Source organism: Oncorhynchus mykiss, chromosome 28 (genome assembly GCF_013265735.2).
Source record: "Oncorhynchus mykiss isolate Arlee chromosome 28, USDA_OmykA_1.1, whole genome shotgun sequence".
NCBI classification, from domain to species: Eukaryota; Metazoa; Chordata; class Actinopteri; order Salmoniformes; family Salmonidae; genus Oncorhynchus; species Oncorhynchus mykiss.
Genome location: NC_048592.1, coordinates 14,103,427 through 14,122,857, shown reverse-complemented (window position 1 = coordinate 14,122,857; position 19,431 = coordinate 14,103,427). Strand labels below are relative to the sequence as shown.

At 41.8% G+C, this 19,431-nt stretch overlaps 1 protein-coding gene across 2 annotated transcripts; it reads left to right on the top strand.

The window, feature by feature from the left end:
• Positions 1 to 10: 10 nt before the first annotated feature.
• On the top strand, positions 11 to 16,268 carry ub2v2 (Ubiquitin-conjugating enzyme E2 variant 2). Of its 2 annotated transcripts, none has more exons than XM_021588584.2 (4): positions 11 to 364; positions 10,858 to 11,006; positions 15,197 to 15,322; positions 15,464 to 16,268. In XM_021588584.2, exons 1-4 carry the CDS (start codon positions 349 to 351, stop codon positions 15,608 to 15,610), a joined length of 438 nt encoding a protein of 145 aa, XP_021444259.1. In that variant the 5' UTR covers positions 11 to 348; the 3' UTR covers positions 15,611 to 16,268.
• Positions 16,269 to 19,431: the final 3,163 nt, after the last annotated feature.

Genomic DNA, 19,431 nt, shown 5'->3' with positions numbered 1-19,431 from the left:
ACCTTAAGAGGAACGGGGAAGAGATCTGGCTTTACCAGTTTGAGGTACTGTCTGTTCATAGCATTCTCAAGCTTAGTTCGTATGCAGTTGGTGTAATGTGCCTCTCCTGATTGTCCCAATGCAAGACCACCTTGTCAGCCACATTCTTGGTATGCCTTTTGGCTTTAATTGAATCTTGTCCAACCCCCCCAATTTAACCCCCTACTTAGTAGTATATTCGAATACATGGAAAGACCCAGCGGGGCCTGAGCCGTTTCTGCATACAAGCCTGAGGCCCAACACACCCTTATTTCATAGACTGCGGTCAGATAATCGTGATGTCACTGCTTCTGGATTTGGCTGAAGAAGATGGCGGCCTCCTCAGGTTTGTCTGCTACACACTGGGCAATATGTAAAGATTCTAAATGATTATTTGTCCGTGTGAGTCATAGTATGTATTTACTTGAACACAATCTGAAAGATGCAGGGGGTCTGAAATGCTTGCAGCAAGCTAGCTATCGGCAATTATTGGTGAAGGTTTGCTAATTTGTTAGTAACAAACTGTTTTGCAACAGCCACCAGATTTATCTGATAAGATGTGTATTTTCATTATATGAAGTTGGTCAAACTAGCATAATGATTTGATCGGTCAACCTAGCCTACCACCAAGTAACTTAGCATCTCTTTGCTACAGTAACGTCAGTTAACGGTTATATAGCTAACTTGGATCATGGATGTTACAATTAGCTTGCTAGTTAAAAGCAAACAGAATTTGCCCTATTTCAGAATAGACCACTGGTTTTCATAATTTGCTAGCTAACGTTTCTCCACACGTGTGTGCATCACTAGCTACAGAATAATACAGATGTGATTGAACAAAATATTTTTGGTATCAATTATTGCTGGGAGGTTACCGAACTGTACTGGATGGCTGAGGAACGTTCAATTCAGTCGATACTTGTAAGAATATACCTAATGAAAACGCTTACCTGTACCTATGTTTGTCCTGTACAACCGTGGTCCTTCTGCAGTGTGCTCAAATGCATACTTTTAATAACATTTATCGAATATAACCATTGACATTTTTCATAATTTCTGTTCAACTGTAGACATAGCGGCCTTGAGTATGTAAGTTGAGCAAAACAAATGAGGAAAAAGTCAGTGGTTGTATTCAATAAAACTTAATTTAGTATGAATTTCAGCTCAGAAAGACAGCGGTTGTACAGGACAAATAGGCTTAGCCGTGGTATATTGGTTCGTTATTACAGGACTAAAGGCCCACTGCATTACTTTTTAGATTTATGCTTTTATTATTCTGATTCTTCAGTGGCCTACTTCCCGCGGCTATAAACATATTGTTGGTACAGGTTTCAGAATTGACATTTTTACAAGTAACGTTGACTGATGGTGACTCAATGTTGTTGCTATCAAATCGTACGAACGGTTATAAGAGAACGGTTTGGTGTAGCACCGACAATTCTAGACCAACCTTAACGTGGCAACATTATCTTTGTTCTCGAGCTGCCAAACATATGTCTTCTAAAATTGCCGTGTCCAGTTGCATGTGGTGCGTTTGTATTTAGAAAATGTTCCGTTATATTTATTTTTATTCAGGAAGTAATCCAACAGTGTGTACTCCATTTAGTCAATTTCAAATCTTCTCTCATTGATTGAGAGAGGTGGATCTAATTGATACAAATTCACATAAACACATTACCGTGACTTTTTTTTATGTACAATCCCTTAACCAACAATGCAGTTTATTTTAAAAAGCACGAAAAATGTGCTAAATTGAAAAATAGTAACACAAAATAATGAGGCAATATGCAAGGGGGTATCGGTACGGGTTAGTCAAGCTACTTGTGGTTAAATATTAGACACATCCTCTCACTGTCAACTTTATTTTCAGGAAACTTAACATTTGTAAATATTTGTATGAACATAAGATGCAGCAACTGAGACATAAACTGAACAAGTTCCACAGACATGTGACTAACAAATTGAATAATGTGTCCTTAAACAAAAGTAACAGTCAGTATCTGGTGTGGCCACCAGCTGCATTAAGTACTGCAGTGCACCTCTTCATGGACTGCACCAGATTTGCCAGTTCTTGCTGTGAGATGTTACCCCAGTCTTCCACCAAGGCACCTGCAAGTTCCCGGACATTTCTGGGGGGAATGGCCCTAGCCTTCACCCTCCGATCCAACAGGTCCCAGACGTGCTCAATGGGATTGAGATCTGGGCTCGTCGCTGGCCATGGCAGAACACTGACATTCCTGTCTTGCAGGAAATCACGCACAGAATGAGCAGTATGGCTGGTGGCATTGTCATGCTGGAGGGTCATGTCAGGATGAGCCTGCAGGAAGGGTACCACATGAGGGAGGAGAATGTCTTCCCTGTAATGCACAGCGTTGATATTGCCTGCAATGACAACAAGCTCCGTCCGATGATGCTGTGACACACCACCCCAGACCATGATGGACCCTCCACCTCCAAATCGATCCCGCTCCAGAGTACAGGCTTCGGTGTATCGTTCATTCCTTTGACGATAAACGCGAATCCGACCATCACCCCTGGTGAGACAAAACCACGACTCAGTGAAGAGCACTTTTTGCCAGTCCTGTCTGGTCCAGCGACAGTGGGTTTGTGCCCATAGGCGATGTTGTTGCTGGTGATGTCTGGTGAGGACCTGGCTTACATCAGGCCTACAAGCCCTCAGTCCAGCCTCTATCAGCCTATTGCAGACAGTCTGAGCACTGATGGAGGGATTTTGCGTTTGTGGTGCAACTCAGGAAGTTGTTGTTGTCGTCATCCTGTACCTGTCCCGCAAGTGTGATGTTCGGATGTACCGATCCTGTGCAGGTGTTGTTACACGGTCTGCCATTGCAAAAATGATCAGCTGTCCGTCCTGTCTCCCTGTAGCGCTCTTAGGCTTCTCACAGTACGGACATTGCAATTTATTGCCCTGGCCACATCGGCAGTCCTCATGCCTCCTTGCAGCATGCCTAAAGCACGTTCATGCAGATGAGCAGGGACCCTGGGCATCTTTCTTTTGGTGTTTTTCAGAGTCAGTAGAAAGGCCTCTTTAGTGTCCTAAGTTTTCATAACTGTGACCTTAATTGCCTACCGCCTGTAAGCTGTTAGTGTCTTAATGACCGTTCCACAGGTGCATGTTCATTGAACAAGCATGGGAAACAGTGTTTAAACTCTTTACAATGAAGATCTGTGAAGTTATTTTGATTATTATGAATTATCTTTGAAAGACAGGGTCCTGAAAAAGGGACATTTCTTTTTTTGCTGAGTTTGTGTGTGGGGAGTCAGTGTGCGTGTGTGTTGGAGTGTCAGTGTAGTATGTGCGGTTAGAGTCCAGTGAGAGTACGTCGAGCCTGTGCAAGAGAGTCAGTGCAAAAAATAAGAATACAATAAGGGGGGCAATGGAAATAGTCAGCGTAGCCATTTCGTTAACTGTTCTGCAGTCTTATGGCTTGGGGGTAAAAGCTGTTAAGAAACCTTTTGGTCCCAGACTTGCTGCTCCAATACCGCTTGACGTATGGTAGCAGAGAGAACAGTCTATGACTTGGGTGGAAGGAGTCTTTGACAACTTTTAAGGCCTGGCCTCCCGGGTGGCGCAGTGGTTAAGGGCGCTGTACTGCAGCGTGCCATCAGAGTCCCTGGGTTCGCGCCCAGGCTCTGTCGTAACCGGCCGCGACCGGGAGGTCCGTGGGGCGACACACAATTGGCCTAGCGTCGTCCGGGTTAGGGAGGGATTGGTCGGTAGGGATCTCCTTGTCTCATCGCGCACCAGCGACTCCTGTGGCGGGCCGGGCGCAGTGCGCGCTAGCCAAGGTTGCCAGGTGCACGGTGTAGCCTCCGACACATTGGTGCGGCATCTGTGACCCCTCAATGCTGTCTCATCGGCGATCTGGCCTACCACCGTTGTGTCGCCTGCAAACTAAATTATGGTGTTGGAGTCGTGCATGGAGTCGCACAAGGAGTAAAGGAGGGGACTAAGCACTCACCTATGAGGGGAGGCCCTGTGTTGAGGGTCAGCGTGGCGAATGTGTTGCAGAGGGATTTGTTCAGTTTCAGGGTACTTAACCTGTCTTTAACCCCCCCCGCAACAGCAAGTGAAAGTGCAGGGCGCCAAATTCAAAACAACAAAAATCTCATAATTATTCATAATTATTTTACACCATTTTAAAGATAAAATTCTCATTAATCCAGCCACAGTGTCTGATTTCAAAAAGGATTTACAGCGAAAGCACCACAAACTATTATGTTAGGTCACCACCAAGCCACAGAAAAACACAGCCATTTTTTCCAGCCTAAGAAAGTAGTCACAAAAAGCAGAAAGAGAGAAAATGAATCACCTTTGATGATCTTCATCAGATGACACTCATAGGACTTCATGTTACACAATACATGTATGTTTTGTTTGATAAAGTTCATATTTATATCAAAAAATCAAAGTTTGCATTGGTGCGTTACATTCAGTAGTTCAAAAACATTGTGCAGAGAGCCACATCAATTTACAGAAATATTCATAATAAACATACGACTATTATACATGGAACTTTAGATAAACTTCTCCTTAATGCAACCGCTGTGTCAGATTTTTTTTAAACGTTATGGAGAAAGCAAACCATGCCATAAGTACAGCCTTTGGACAACAAAGCAGCCAAAAGATACTGGGTAGTCAACATTACTCAGAAATAGCATTTTAAATATTCACTTACCTTTGATCTTCATCAGAATGCACTCCCAGGAATCCCAGTTCCACCATAAATGTTTGATTTGTTCGATAATGTCCATCAGTTATGTCCAAATATCTTCTTTTGTTAGGGCGTTTGGTAACAAATCCAAAAGCGCGTTCAGGTTGCGCCGAACATCGGACGAAAAGCTCAAAAAGGTCCGTTACAGCCCGTAGAAACATGCCAACCTAAGTATGGAATCAATCTTTAGGATTTTTTTTACATAAAACTTCATTAATGTTCCAACCCGGAATGAAGTGGAACGTAGCTACCTTTCACGTGAGCGCGCCAGACAGAGGCTGTGGCACTCTGCCAGACCACTCACTCAAAGAGCTCTTATGAGCCCCTCCTTTGGAGTAGAATCGTCAAAACAGGTTCTAAATACTGTTGACATCTAGTGGAAGCCTTGGGAAGTGAAACATAACTAATATCACCCTGAGTTGAAAAACTACAAACCTCAGATTTCCCACTTCCTGGTTGGATTTTTTTTCTCAGGTTAGGGCAGGGGGCAGATTATGTAATAGTCATGTAAACACCTTTCTCTTACCTTAATTGGCATGAGGTCCAAATTAAAGTAAGCATACGCCAATTTAAACACCTGGTTTTCTGAGAAATCTTTTGAATTAAGACATGTAAACACCTTAATCTGCGTTCCGACGTATTTGATCTGTGCTAGCACCAGCCAAGCGAGCCTCCCTCTTCAGCGCAAGTGAAGAATTCAGAACTACTGAATGTATGCGTCTTAGAAGTAGTTTTCACATACAAACTTTACTTCCAAACTCACAATCAAAAATGTTTCCCAAAAATAACTGTCGTGGTGGTTGAAAGTTTATTTTGATTGGCCATTTTCTACATTTACCAGTGCCATCAGGTAGCCTGATTTCAGATGTGTCCATATAAACAGGATTATTAGGGAAATTGTTCTTCTTGCAAAGCAAGTAAACATTTTAATCAAACTATTATATTAATCCACAGTTGAAGTCGGAAGTTTAAATACACCTTAGCCAAGTACATTTAAACTCAGTTTTTCACAATTCCTGAAATGTAGTCCTAGTAAAAATTCCCTGTCTTAGGTCAGTTAGGATCACCACTTTTATTTTTAGAATGTGAAATGTCAGAATAATAGTAGAGTGATTTATTTCAGCTTTAATTTCTGTGATCACATTCCCAGTGCGTCAGAAGTTTACATACTCAATATTTGGTAGCATTGCCTTTAAATTGTTAAACTTGGGTCAAACGTTTTGGGTAGCCTTCCACAAGCTTCCCACAATAAGTTGGGTGAATTTTGGCCCATTCCTCCTGACAGAGCTGGTGTAACTGAGTCAGGCATGTAGGCCGCCTTGCTCGCACATGCTTTTTCAGTTCTGCCTACATATTTCCTATGGGATTGAGGTCTGGACTATGTGATGGCCACTCTAATACCTTGAATTTGTTGTCCTTAAGCTATTTTGCCACAACTTTGGAAGTATGCTTGGGGTCCTTGTCCATTTGGAAGACCCATTTTCGACCAGCTTTAACTTCCTGATGTCTTGATGGTGCTTCAATATAGCCACATAATTTTCCAGCCTCATGATTTCCAGCCTCCATCTATTTTGTGAAGCGCACCAGTCCCTCCTGCAGCAAAGCACCCTCACAGCATGAGACTGCCACCTCCGTGTTTCACGGTTGGGATGGTGTTCTTCGGCTTGAAAGCATCCCCCTTTTTCCTCCAAACAGTTATATTTTTTGTTTCATCAGAGGACATTTCTCCAAAAGTACGATCTAGGAAATAGAACTCGTTTTACTCTGGATATAGATACTTTTGTACCTGTTCCCTCCAGCATCTTCACAAGGTCCTTTGCTGTTGTTCTGGGATTGATTTGCACTTTTCGCACCAAAGTACGTTCATCTCTAGGAGACAGAACGCGTCTCCTTCCTGAGCGGTATGACGGCTGTGTGGTCCCATGGTGTTTATACTTGCGTACCATTTTTTGTACAGATGAATGTGGTACCGTTAGGCATTTGGAAATTGCTCCCAAGGATGAACCAGACCTGTGGAGATCTAAACATTTTTTATCTGACTTCTTGGCTGATTTCTTTTGATTTTCCATGTTGTCAAGCAAAGAGGCACTGAGTTTGAAGGTAGGCCTTGAAATGCATCCACAGGTACACCTCCAATTGACTCACATGATGTCAATTAGCCTATCAGAAGCTTCTAAAGCCATGGAATTTTCCAAGCTGTTTAAAGGCACAGTCAACTTAGTGTATGTAAACTTCTGACCCACTGGAATTGTGATACAGTGAATTATAAGTGAAATAATCTGTCTGTAAACAATTGTTGGAAAAATGACTTTTGTCATGCACAAAGTAATGTCCTAACTGACTTGCCAAAACTATAGTTTGTTAACAAGAAATGTGTGCAGTGGTTGAAAAACGAGTTTTAATGACTCCAACCTAAGTGTATGTAAACTTCCGACTAACTGTCCACAATAATCACATTGTGTGCATGTAACCGTACTCATTATTTGATTACTTCATGGACCAAAAAAAATTATTTATTTTAAAAACTGAGCATTTTATGAATTCAAACGCACCACCAGCAACTGGACGCAGAACATTTAGAAGATACAGTATGTTTTGCCGAAAATAATACAAAGATAGTATCGTTAAGGTTGGTTGAAAATTCTCTGTGCTACACCAAAGTGTACCTAACCTGAAACTCCCAGTAATGGATACCAAAACTGTTTGGTTCAAATCACATTATTTGGTGTATCAATCAGTGCCTTCAGAAAGTATTCCCCACTTCTTGACTTTTTCCACATTTTGTTGTGTTACATCCTGAATTAAAAATGTATTCATTTAGTTTTGTCACTGGCCTACACACAATATCCCATAATGTCAAATTGGAATGTTTTTGGAAATGTTTAAATTAATTCAAAAGTATCCTTTTGTTATGACAAGCCAAACTATAAGTTCAGAAGTGAAACTGTGCTTAACGAGTCACATAATACGTTGCGAGGACTCTGTGTGCAATAATAGTGTTTAACATTTTATTCCCTCTTCCGACTGTCCATCAACTCTGAACCCTACGTCACAAACAACAACACATCGTAACGCAGCAGGAGATGGTTTCGTTGCTGTAGCACATTCATAGATTGATTTATAGCCAGTAATCTAAAGTAATTCATAGATTTTAAACAAACACCATTTTCTGTTTGTCGTAGTCATACCGTACTCATTGTTACATCCAGGCTGTATCACATCCGGCCGTGATTGGGAGTCCCATAGGGCGGTGCACAATTGGCCCAGCGTCGTCCGGGTTAGGCCGTCATTGTAAATAAGAATTTGTTCTTAACTGACTTGCCTAGTTAAATAAAGGTCCAGTATTTTTTTTGAATAAAATGGACAGAGAATATTAATATGAGATGAAAGGTGAGTTCCTAACGAGTTCAGGAAGCCAAGCTAGAGCTCGGTGAGATGTTCACAGCAATGAAAAGATGCACATTTTCTCTAACACTAAATACACAAATATGTATTTTACAGTTGTAAGGCAGTTGAAATCTTAGTTATTCATTTTATAAATTGATTATACTATATTTTTATTTATTCTAAGTCATTTCAACCTTTATACAGTTTTGTTGAAGAAATACATCATACAATTTCATATTAACATATTTGTAATGTGTACATGAGTTTGTCATCAAAAGTGACCACACCTCAGCAATTTATAACTATTTTTACCAGAAAGGTTAGATTTGAAACGTTCTTGGATTATGCAGCATTACTAGTAATTGTTTATGGCACTTTCATGATAAATAATACATTTTGGGGATTATGTAATTACATTTAGTTACATTTAAGAGGTTTAATGGCTGAGGATGGATCAAATCAAATGTATTCTTACATCAGCTGATATCTCAAAGTGCTGTACAGAAACCCAGCCTAAAACCCCAAACAGCAAGCAATGCAGGTGTAGAAGCACGGTGACTAGGAAAAACTCCCTATCAAGAAACCTAGATGAACCAGGCTATGAGGGGTGGCCAGTCCTCTTCTGGCTGTGCCGGGTGGAGATTATAACAGAACATGGCCTTACATATACTTAGAAAATTTACTCAGACATCTTATGAGCATTTTGCATGCATTTAATTTCAGAAACTCACATTTTTTATGAGGTGCGAGACTCTCTCATAGGAGTAGATTTCCGTTTTTACGGGCTGGTGAGATCAGCCGTTCACAGGTGTAATTTGATGGTGCAATTACAAAGATTGGACCCCCCCTTTACCTCCAGAACAGCCAGAATTCTTCAGCGCATGGAAATGTTGCTCAACCCGAGATGACAATGTAAAAATCTGTCATTCTGCCCCTGAGCAAGGCAGTTAGGCAGCGATGATGTGGATGTAGATTAATGCAGCCCCCCGCACCTCTGATTCAGAGGGGTTGGGTTAAATGCGGAAGACACGTTTCAGTTGTACAACTGACTAGGTATCCCCCTTTCCAATTTGAATGAAGGGACCTAACGTGTGCTAGGAAAACATTCCCCACACCATTACACCACCACCAGCCTATACTGTTGACACCAGGCAGGATGCGGCTGTGGACTCATGCTGCTTACACCAAATCTTGACCCTGCCATCAGCCTGACGTAACAGGAACCGGGATTCGTCAGGCCATGTTTTTCCACTCTTCAATTGTCCAGTGTTGGTGACTGTGTGCCCACTGGAGACACTTCTTGTTTTTAGCTGATAGGAGTGAAACCATGTGTGGTTGTCTGCTGCAATAGCCTATCCATGACAAGGATTTACGAGTTGTGAGTTCCGAGATGCCATTATGCACACCACTGTTCTACTGCGCCGTTATTTGTCTGTCTGTAGCCCGCCTGTTCGCTTGCAGGATTTCTGCCATTCTCCTTCGACCGCCATTCTCGGTAAACCGTAGACACTGTCGTGCGTGAAGCCTGGGGGGGGGGGGTGTTTGTTTCTGAGATACTAGATCTGGTGCTCCTGGTACCGAACGATCATACCATACCCAAAGTCGCTTAGGTTACTCATTTTGCCCATTATAAAGTTAAATCGATCAGTAACTGAATGCCTCAATGCCAGTCTAACTGCTTTATATAGCAAGCCACGGCCACGTGACTCACTGTCTATAGGAGTGATCCATTTCGTGATCGGGGTAGTGTACCTAATACCACTGAATTATATTTTCAGTAACCAGAAATAATGTATTTTTTGCTGTTTGAAGCTAGTTACAAAACCGAAAGTAAAAGACAAAAGCGAAACTTATGCACGGGAAGCATAGAAATAGTGCATAAAGAACAGATCTACCGCCTCTTAGACGTGCTTTCAATGAGTGACAGATTTTGGTCAGGTCGCCCAAAAAGTTACATATTGCAGCTTTAAAATCGTCAGAATTTGAATCAGATTTTTTGGGAGTGGCAGATACAATTGAATATAGTGGAAACACTGCTTTCACAGTTGGCTGTTTGGCTTGCGCCTGTTTTCAGCATAAAGGAAGTTGCCCCTTACCAGGTCTGATAGTGCAGTGGTGGATTTTGAGGAATCACGACAGCTGCATTCCATTACTTTCAGAGCCAAGCACAGAGTGCCATATCTCTGTTTCCACCCTGGCATGCAGAATGATCCAGAACACAATACCCACACTGACACACCCCACTTAAAATTGCACATAGACATGTACCTCATTATTCCCTCTCTGGAATCATGTAGGATGAGGTTAGTCCTGTTCCATCACTAATTATCCAGTGTTCAATAGGCTACAGTGTTCGGATGATCTCTTAATGATGAATTGGAAAGATCGAGGCAGGTCAGAATTTGATACTTTGCCATCAGTGTACAGTTAAAATGCTAACCTACACTGACATCGCATTTACCCATTAGAAGGAAGTGTTAATTCCAGCGACTTACAGCACATGGGATGATGACAGTGATAGTTGGTTGCCTGTTTTCAGCCACTAGCAAATACTAAATTCAATAAGTAGTTGCAGATAGCTTGTTTAGTCAGGAGTTATATATGGTTTTGTTGTGCAGTGTTGCGGCCTGAGCAGTTGTTAGCATGGGGGTAGCATGGACAAACTTGCCCCAGGATAACCTGTCTTCTAGTTTTTAATCTTGTATTGTTTTTATTTCAGGAGTTAAAGTTCCACGTAATTTTCGCTTGTTGGAAGAGCTTGAAGAGGGTCAGAAAGGTGTTGGAGATGGGACAGTCAGCTGGGGCCTTGAAGACGATGAAGATATAATGCTAACACGGTGGACGGGCATGATCATCGGACCGGCACGAGTAAGTGTGACTGCAGCAGGAGTAAGTAAGAGTTGTCTACGTGCCACATTACTGTGTAAAAGTCAGCTGAGCTAAAGTAACAAAAGTCTCAGGCAAGGTTACACAGCACTAAATGTTTGTTCAGATGGTGGATAAATGAAGATGTCCACTCAGACTGTTTACCTTTTTGAAAAAAAAATTCCCGTCTGCTTAAAGAATGACTGCCCCCCCCCCCCCCCCCCCCAAAAAAAAAAACGAATCCCTTTGAAAACAGTATATGTGGCATTGATATGAGTCAAACATTTATTGTAGTTTTAAAATTGACTACAAAATGTAAATATAATTTTGGGCATGAAGTCAGTTACGTCTAAAACAGATTTGAACCAGATTTTACGAGGAAATTAATGTTAGGTTTGGATTAACATTATGTCAACAATTCATCCCCCTTTTGCCTATTAACACGTAGTGTTTGTTCTTTGGGAAAAGAACGGGCAAGTATGCTTTGCATGGTCCGGTGCCCCGGGTGGGCGGAGACCTTTCCTTAGAAGGACTATGAGCAAACCCCGCCCACCCGGGGCACCGAGTCACGGAAAACAAACTCGCCCACTGGAACGTCTTCCCCAGATAGTGGTTAGTACTTGCCCATGGTCAGGAAATGCCTACTCTAGGGAAAACGGGCTTCCATAAAGTTGTTCAACAATCTTGGCCGAATGCCAAGGATATGGATTAAGTCCGATGAGCTTTGGCTTGGCCTGTCAACCGTCAAACCTCAGACAGGTGTGTTGTTGGTTAATGTAGCTACATTTTGTTAGCTAATAGCATTATGTCATTATTTGATAGCCTAGTACCATAGGGGCATAGCCTAAATACATAGCCTATCCCTTACATGTAATGTGAGAGGAAGATTTGCATAGCTAATGTTGCACCTGAAGACAGGTTTGAGCCCTGCTAGTTCTCACAATCAAGCAAACCCGACGCCATGTTTTATGCAGCTTTCTTTCAATAAAGTTTAAACTCGAACTGGCTAGCTACTGTCCTTGTTTGTTGTGATTGACTGGATAAGACACAACCAAGAAACGGCCATATCAAACCACACCCCCAGGACAACTCTCATTTGCCTTCTGTCATGGTATTTGTTCATGAGCATTGATGAAAAACGAGGCTAAATCAGGAAGTGCAGTTGACCTTTAATGGGTCACTGCACTTCTTTTTTCATAATTTATTTTACCCCCTTTTCTCCCCAATTTAGTGATTACTAACATGTCTCATCGCTGCAACTCCCCAAAGGGCTCGGGAGAGGTGAAGGTCGAGTCATGCGTCCTCCGAAACATGACCCGCCAAACCGTTCGTCACCCGCTCACTAAACCCGGAAGCCAGCCTGCACCAATGTGTCAGAGGAAACACTGTTCAACTGAAGATCAGCCTGCAGGCACCTGTCCTGCCACAAGGTGTCGCTAGAGCGCGATGAGCCAAGTAAAGCCCCCCCCCCGGGCAAACCCTCCCCTAACCCGGACAACCCTGGGTGCCTGCAGGCTGATCACGGCCGGTAGTGAGATCAAACCCCAGGCTGTAGTGACGCCGCAACACTGCGATGCAGTGCTCTAGACTGCTGCTCCACTCAAGAGGCTCTGTACTTCCTGTTTTGCCCTAATTTTAGATTTGGTTAATTAAGAAATGCTAGGGGCCAAGACTGAATTCAAACATGAGTTGGTTTTGTGGTGTGGTTTGATGTGGGTGTCTCGTATATCTTTGCAGGTAGAAGAGTTAGCCAAATTATTTCGCCAATTAGCTTCAGCCGGCTGGTGTCTGACCGTGGCAGTTCGTTTGACTAGTTTGGCTATTTAAGGACCGTCAATAAATTACACAATGTAAATGGGACAATATTTTAATGTAGAACATATTTAGGTTCTAATACTTTGAATATATGTATATACATTGCTACAATTTTATAGTTGGTTTAAGGTTTTTTAATAATTGAAAATTGGAGCTTTTTTAATTTAAACATTGTCCCATGTACATTCTGTAATTTACCAAAGATCCCTAACTAGCCCCATAGGGATATCCAAAGTCAATTCAAATTTACCATGGGCATTACGATTGGGTTGCGTGCAACTGCACTCCAAATTGATGATTACTTGTGTGTTGTGGGCAGGATTGAAACAAACCCAACATTTATTTATTTTGTGATGTAGTCACGACCACAAATCTGTTTTGGACAAGACTGACTTCATGACCAAAAGTATCCTATTTACAGTTTGTAGTACATTTTTATAAATGTTTCGGACTCATATTGATTTTCTAAATGAGAAGTTGTTTTTTAGGGGCAGTTGCTTTTTAAGGGGGTGGCTCTCCCATAGGCACCAATGCATTAGCAGCTGGGTCTGGTCTGATTAGTTTATTGACTGTATATGAACCAGAAATAGCGAGTGGGATGTCTTGCTTCCTCTTGTCTCTGGTTTGATTACCGAATCACCTCTGTAACATAAGCACCTCTAAACGTGTTTCCACCAGGGAAGTGGAAGAGTAATGTGTGTAAGACCACACTGTGTCTGAATTGTGTTGTTGAAAATTCTTGAAAAATAAGCAGTAAGTCAAAACCGGCATTGTAATGTACATACAGTTAAGAGGGGGGCAGTATTTGATCCCCTGCTGATTTTGTACGTTTGCCCACTGACAAAGAAATTATCAGTCTATAATTTTAATGATAGGTTTATTTGAACAGTGAGAGACAGAATAACAACAAAAATCCAGAAAAACACATGTCAAAAATGTTATAAATTGATTTGCATTTTAATGAGGGAATTAAGTATTTGACCCCTATGCAAAACATGACTTAGTACTTGGTGGCAAAACCCTTGTTGACAATCACAGAGGTCAGACGTTTCTTGTAGTTGGCCACCAGGTTTGCACACATCTCAGGAGGGATTTTGTCCCACTCCTCTTTGCAGATCTTCTCCAAGTCATTAAGGTTGAGGCTGATGTTTGGCAACTCAAACCTTCAGCTCCCTCCACAGATTTTCTATGGGATTAAGGTCTGGAGACTGGCTAGGCCACTCCAGGACCTTAATGTGCTTCTTCTTGAGCCACTCTGTTGCCTTGGCCGTGTGTTTTGGGTCATTGTCATGCTGGAATACCCATCCACGACCCATTTTCAATGCTCTGGCTGAGGGAAGGAGGTTCTCACCCAAGATTTGACAGTGCATGGCCCTGTCTATTGTCCATTTGATGCAGTGAAGTTGTCCTGTCCCCTTAGCAGAAAAACACCCCCACAGCATAATGTTTCCACCTCTATGTTTGACGGTGGGGGTGGTGTTCTTGGGGTCATAGGCAGCATTCCTCCTCCTCCAAACACGGCGAGTTGAGTTGATACCAAAGAGATCCATTTTGGTCTCATCTGACCACAACACTTTCACCCAGTTGTCCTCTGAATCATTCAGATGTTCATTGGCAATGTATATGTGCATGTATATGTGCAGGATTTCAGTCCTTCACGGCGTAGTGTGTTACCAATTGTTTTCTTGGTGGCTATGGTCCCAGCTCCCAGATCAGTTCTGGGCTGATTCCTCACCGTTCTCATGATCATTGCAACTCCACGAGGTGAGATCTTGCATGGAGCCCCAGGCCGAGGGAGATTGACAGTTATTTTGTGTTTCTTCCATTTGTGAATAATCGCACCAACTGTTGTCACCTTCTCACCAAGCTGCTTGGCGATGGTCTTGTAGCCCATTCCAGCCTTGTGTAGGTCTACAGTCTTGTCCCTGACATCCTTGGAGAGCTCTTTGGTCTTGGCCATGGAGGAGAGTTTGGAATCTGATTGATTGCTTCTGTGGACTGGTGTCTTTAATACAGGTAACAAACTGAGATTAGGAGCACTCCCTTTAAGAGTGTGCTCCTAATCTCAGCTCGTTACCTGTATAAAATACACCTGGGAGCCAGAAATCTTTCTGATTGAGAGGGGGTCAAATAATTATTTCCCTCATTAAAATGCAAATCAATTTATAACATTTTTTACATGCGTTTTTCTGGATTTTTTTGTTGTTATTCTGTCTCTCACTGTTCACATAAACCTACCATTAAAATGATAGACTGATAATTTCTTTGCCAGTGGGCAAACGTACAAAATCAGCAGGGGATCAAATACTTTTTTTCCCCTCACTGTAACTGATCACCTTTACCCTGACCAAGCAATGTTTGTTTGTTTTGTTTTCCAGACTAATTATGAGAACAGGATATACAGTCTGAAAGTGGAATGTGGTCCAAAATATCCTGAATCACCACCGGTCGTTAGATTTGTAACAAAAATTTGCATGAATGGGATAAATAATTCCAATGGGATGGTAAGTTACATTACATACACATTTTTGCTCGTACAAATGATAGACCTAAATCTGTGTAGACCATAGACCATCTATCTATGTTCTGGTAAATGTAGTGCTCTTCAAAGGATGTTCACTGATTTGCCGCTCTCTCTCTATCAGGTGGATACACGAAGCATACCAATTCTATCTAAATGGCAAAATTCTTATAGCATTAAAGTTGTTCTTCAAGAGTTAAGGCGTCTAATGATGTCCAAGGAGAATATGAAGCTCCCACAACCACCAGAAGGACAAACCTACAGCAATTAATTGTTCACGGATTGTTTACTTTTGACCCCTATTGTCTTAAACCTTATTCTCTTATAAGAAATATTCCCTCCACCATTCCAAGAATTTAGACAGAGCCCGGTTGAATATTCCTAAAATTGGACATTCCTTCTAGATAGCTCATTCTAGAATGTCCCCACTGAGAGTGAAATGATGTTAAGAACACAGTTATTCCTCTTCTATTGACCTTAGTGTGACCATTCACTTTCTGATCAAGAGATGTGTCAAGTTGGCTTCCCAAGAGAAGCATAAGCACCAAGTGGATACCCAAGTCAGAACAATTTCTTTCGAATGGCAGGTCACTGAAATAAAGAATTGAGGTGTGTGTATGATGGCATGCTCCAACTAAGAAATAGACAAAAATACACCAGTTGTAATTTGTTGGTACATTGAATTATTCTGAAGATTAAAATGTGGCTGTAGGCCAGACGTAGTGTCACCGGGTGTGAAGGATTTGTTATATATTTTTTATTTGACACAATGCCAATGTTTCTGTTCTGCTGCTTTTTGACTTGTAACAGACCTTAAAGCCTGTTTGGTTCCGAAAAAAATACCCCTTGCATTTAACTTTTAGTGAAAATGACAAGTGTATGTATGACATTGTGATTTTTCTGACATTAAAATCAATATCTGAAAAATATGTTGCAAACTGCATACATTTTTACCCAATCTATTATGAAATATCTGTTGAATATTATACTGTAACAGTTATTTAAGTAATAAGGACTGAGGTGGTGTGGTAAATGGCCAATATACAGTGGGGCAAAAAAGTATTTAGTCAGCCACCAATTGTGCAAATTCTCCCACTTAAAAAGATGAGAGAGGCCTGTAATTTTCATCATAGGTACACTTCAACTATGAAAGACAAAACGAGAAAACAAAATCCAGAAAATCACATTGTAGGATTTTTTATGAATTTATTTGCAAATTATGGTGGAAAATAAGTGCCCCACAACGCGGAGTGCCTGTATACAGCCCTTATTCGTGGTATATTGGCCATATACGGCAAGCGGTACCGGAGCGCCACGTCTAGGTCCAAAAGGCTTCATAACAGCTTCTACCCTCAAGCCATAAGACTCCTGAACAGCTAATCAAATGGCTACCCAGACTATTTGCATTGTCCCCCCCCCCCCCCACCCCCTCTTTTATGCTGCTACTACTCTGGTTATATGTGCGTAGTAACTTTAATTATACCTACATATTACCTCGACGAACCTGTGCCCCCGCACATTGACTCTGTATCGGTACCCCCTGTATAAAGCCTCCACATTGACTCTGTATCGGTACCCCCTGTATATAGCCTCCACATTGACTCTGTATCGGTACCCCCTGTATAAAGCCTCCACATTGACTCTGTATCGGTACCCCCTGTATAAAGCCTCCACATTGACTCTGTATCGGTACCCCCTGTATATAGCCTCCACATTGACTCTGTATCGGTACCCCCTGTATAAAGCCTCCACATTGACTCTGTATCGGTACCCCCTGTATATAGCCTCCACATTGACTCTGTATCGGTACCCCCTGTATATAGCCTCCACATTGACTCTGTATCGGTACCCCCTGTATATAGCCTCCACATTGACTCTGTATCGGTACCCCCTGTATAAAGCCTCCACATTGACTCTGTATCGGTACCCCCTGTATATAGCCTCCACATTGACTCTGTATCGGTACCCCCTGTATATAGCCTCCACATTGACTCTGTATCGGTACCCCCTGTATAAAGCCTCCACATTGACTCTGTATCGGTACCCCCTGTATATAGCCTCCACATTGACTCTGTATCGGTACCCCCTGTATAAAGCCTCCACATTGACTCTGTATCGGTACCCCCTGTATAAAGCCTCCACATTGACTCTGTATCGGTACCCCCTGTATATAACCTCCACATTGACTCTGTATCGGTACCCCCTGTATATAGCCTCCACATTGACTCTGTATTGGTACCCCCTGTATATAACCTCCACATTGACTCTGTATCGGTACCCCCTGTATATAGCCTCCACATTGACTCTGTATCGGTACCCCCTGTATAAAGCCTCCACATTGACTCTGTATCGGTACCCCCTGTATATAACCTCCACATTGACTCTGTATCGGTACCCCCTGTATAAAGCCTCCACATTGACTCTGTATCGGTACCCCCTGTATAAAGCCTCCACATTGACTCTGTATTGGTACCCCCTGTATATAGCCTCCACATTGACTCTGTATTGGTACCCCCTGTATAAAGCCTCACTAGTGTTATTTTACTGCTGCTCTTTAATTATTTGTTATTTGTATTTTCTACTTCAGTTATTTTTCTTAACTGCATTGTTGGTTAAGCATTTCACTGTAAGGTTTACTACACATGTTGTATTCGATGCATGTGACATACAAATTGATTTGATATACCACAAACACCCTTATTGCTCTGTCCATTTAAAATAACATCAAATTGATCAGAAATACAGTAGACATTGTTAATGTTGTAAATGACTATTGTAATTGGAAACGGCAGATTTTTTTAATGGAATGTCTACATAGATGTAATCGATCCCACAAATGCTGATGCTCCAGATACTCAACTAGGCTAAAGAAGGCCAGTTGTATTGCTTCTTTAATCAGAACAACAGTTTTCAGCTGTGCTAACATAATTGCAAAAGGGTTTTCTAATGATCAATTAGCCTTTTAAAATTATAAACTTGCATTAGCTAACACAACGTGCCATTGGAACACAGGAGTGATGGTTGCTGATAAGTGGGCCTCTGTACGCCTATGTAAATATTCCATTTAAAAATCTGCCGTTTCCAGCTACAATAGTCATTTACAACATTAACAATGTCTACACTGTATTTCTGATATATTTGATGTTATTTTAATGGACAAAAAAAACCTTGCTTTTCTGTCAAAAACAAGAATTTCTAAGTGACCCCAAACTTTTGAACGGTAGTGTATATATAATATTTCATAGATCTTGTTAGCCTTGATATACAATTGCTTTCATGCTTTAAATGGGGTTCAGGGATTAACCACTAGCAATTGGCACCAAAACAATTACAGTGGTGATATCAGGCCATTTGGACAGTGTTTAATAGCCATTTGCCAAGCCATAGCAGATAATTAGAAAAGGATCCGTTGGACTGAAAACACAAGCTCTTTTTCTTCATACAGTTGAGTTTTATGTGCAAAAGGCCATTAACTTTGATTAATAATACTGATTCATTCATGATTTTGGACAGTGATTATACACTTTTTTCATATACTGTCTGTCAGAACTCTGGATTGCAGGAGTCAGTATCGTAAAACAGTACAGTACTGCTTTCATGTTACAGAGGATTGTGTGATGTGACACTCAGGGTGATAGACTGTAATGGTTAGTGACTGTAAGGCCACCATGCCAGTCCTCGGCATGGCCTGACCACCATAGATCTCTCCCACTGCAGTGGCCTGACACAGAGCAGCTTGACTGTCTTGGGGCTGAGCATCACATTCACTGCAGACTAGTAGACCGCCCACATCGCTGTGGACTGGACACCACATCTCACACACACACACACACACACACACACACACACACACACACACACACACACTACATAACCTCAGTATGGGAGAGCTCATTGTCAGCCACAAAAACATTTCCTTTGTTAGATGTGTTCATTCATTCTCTCTGCTGTATTTGTGTATATATCTCATCTCAAGCTGATAGGTTTACATAAACAAAGGATATATTCGCAACAGAACAACACAGGATAAATGGTATCCCAAAAGACGAGAAGGACAACAAAGCCATATCCCATATCCAAATATTTTCTGTA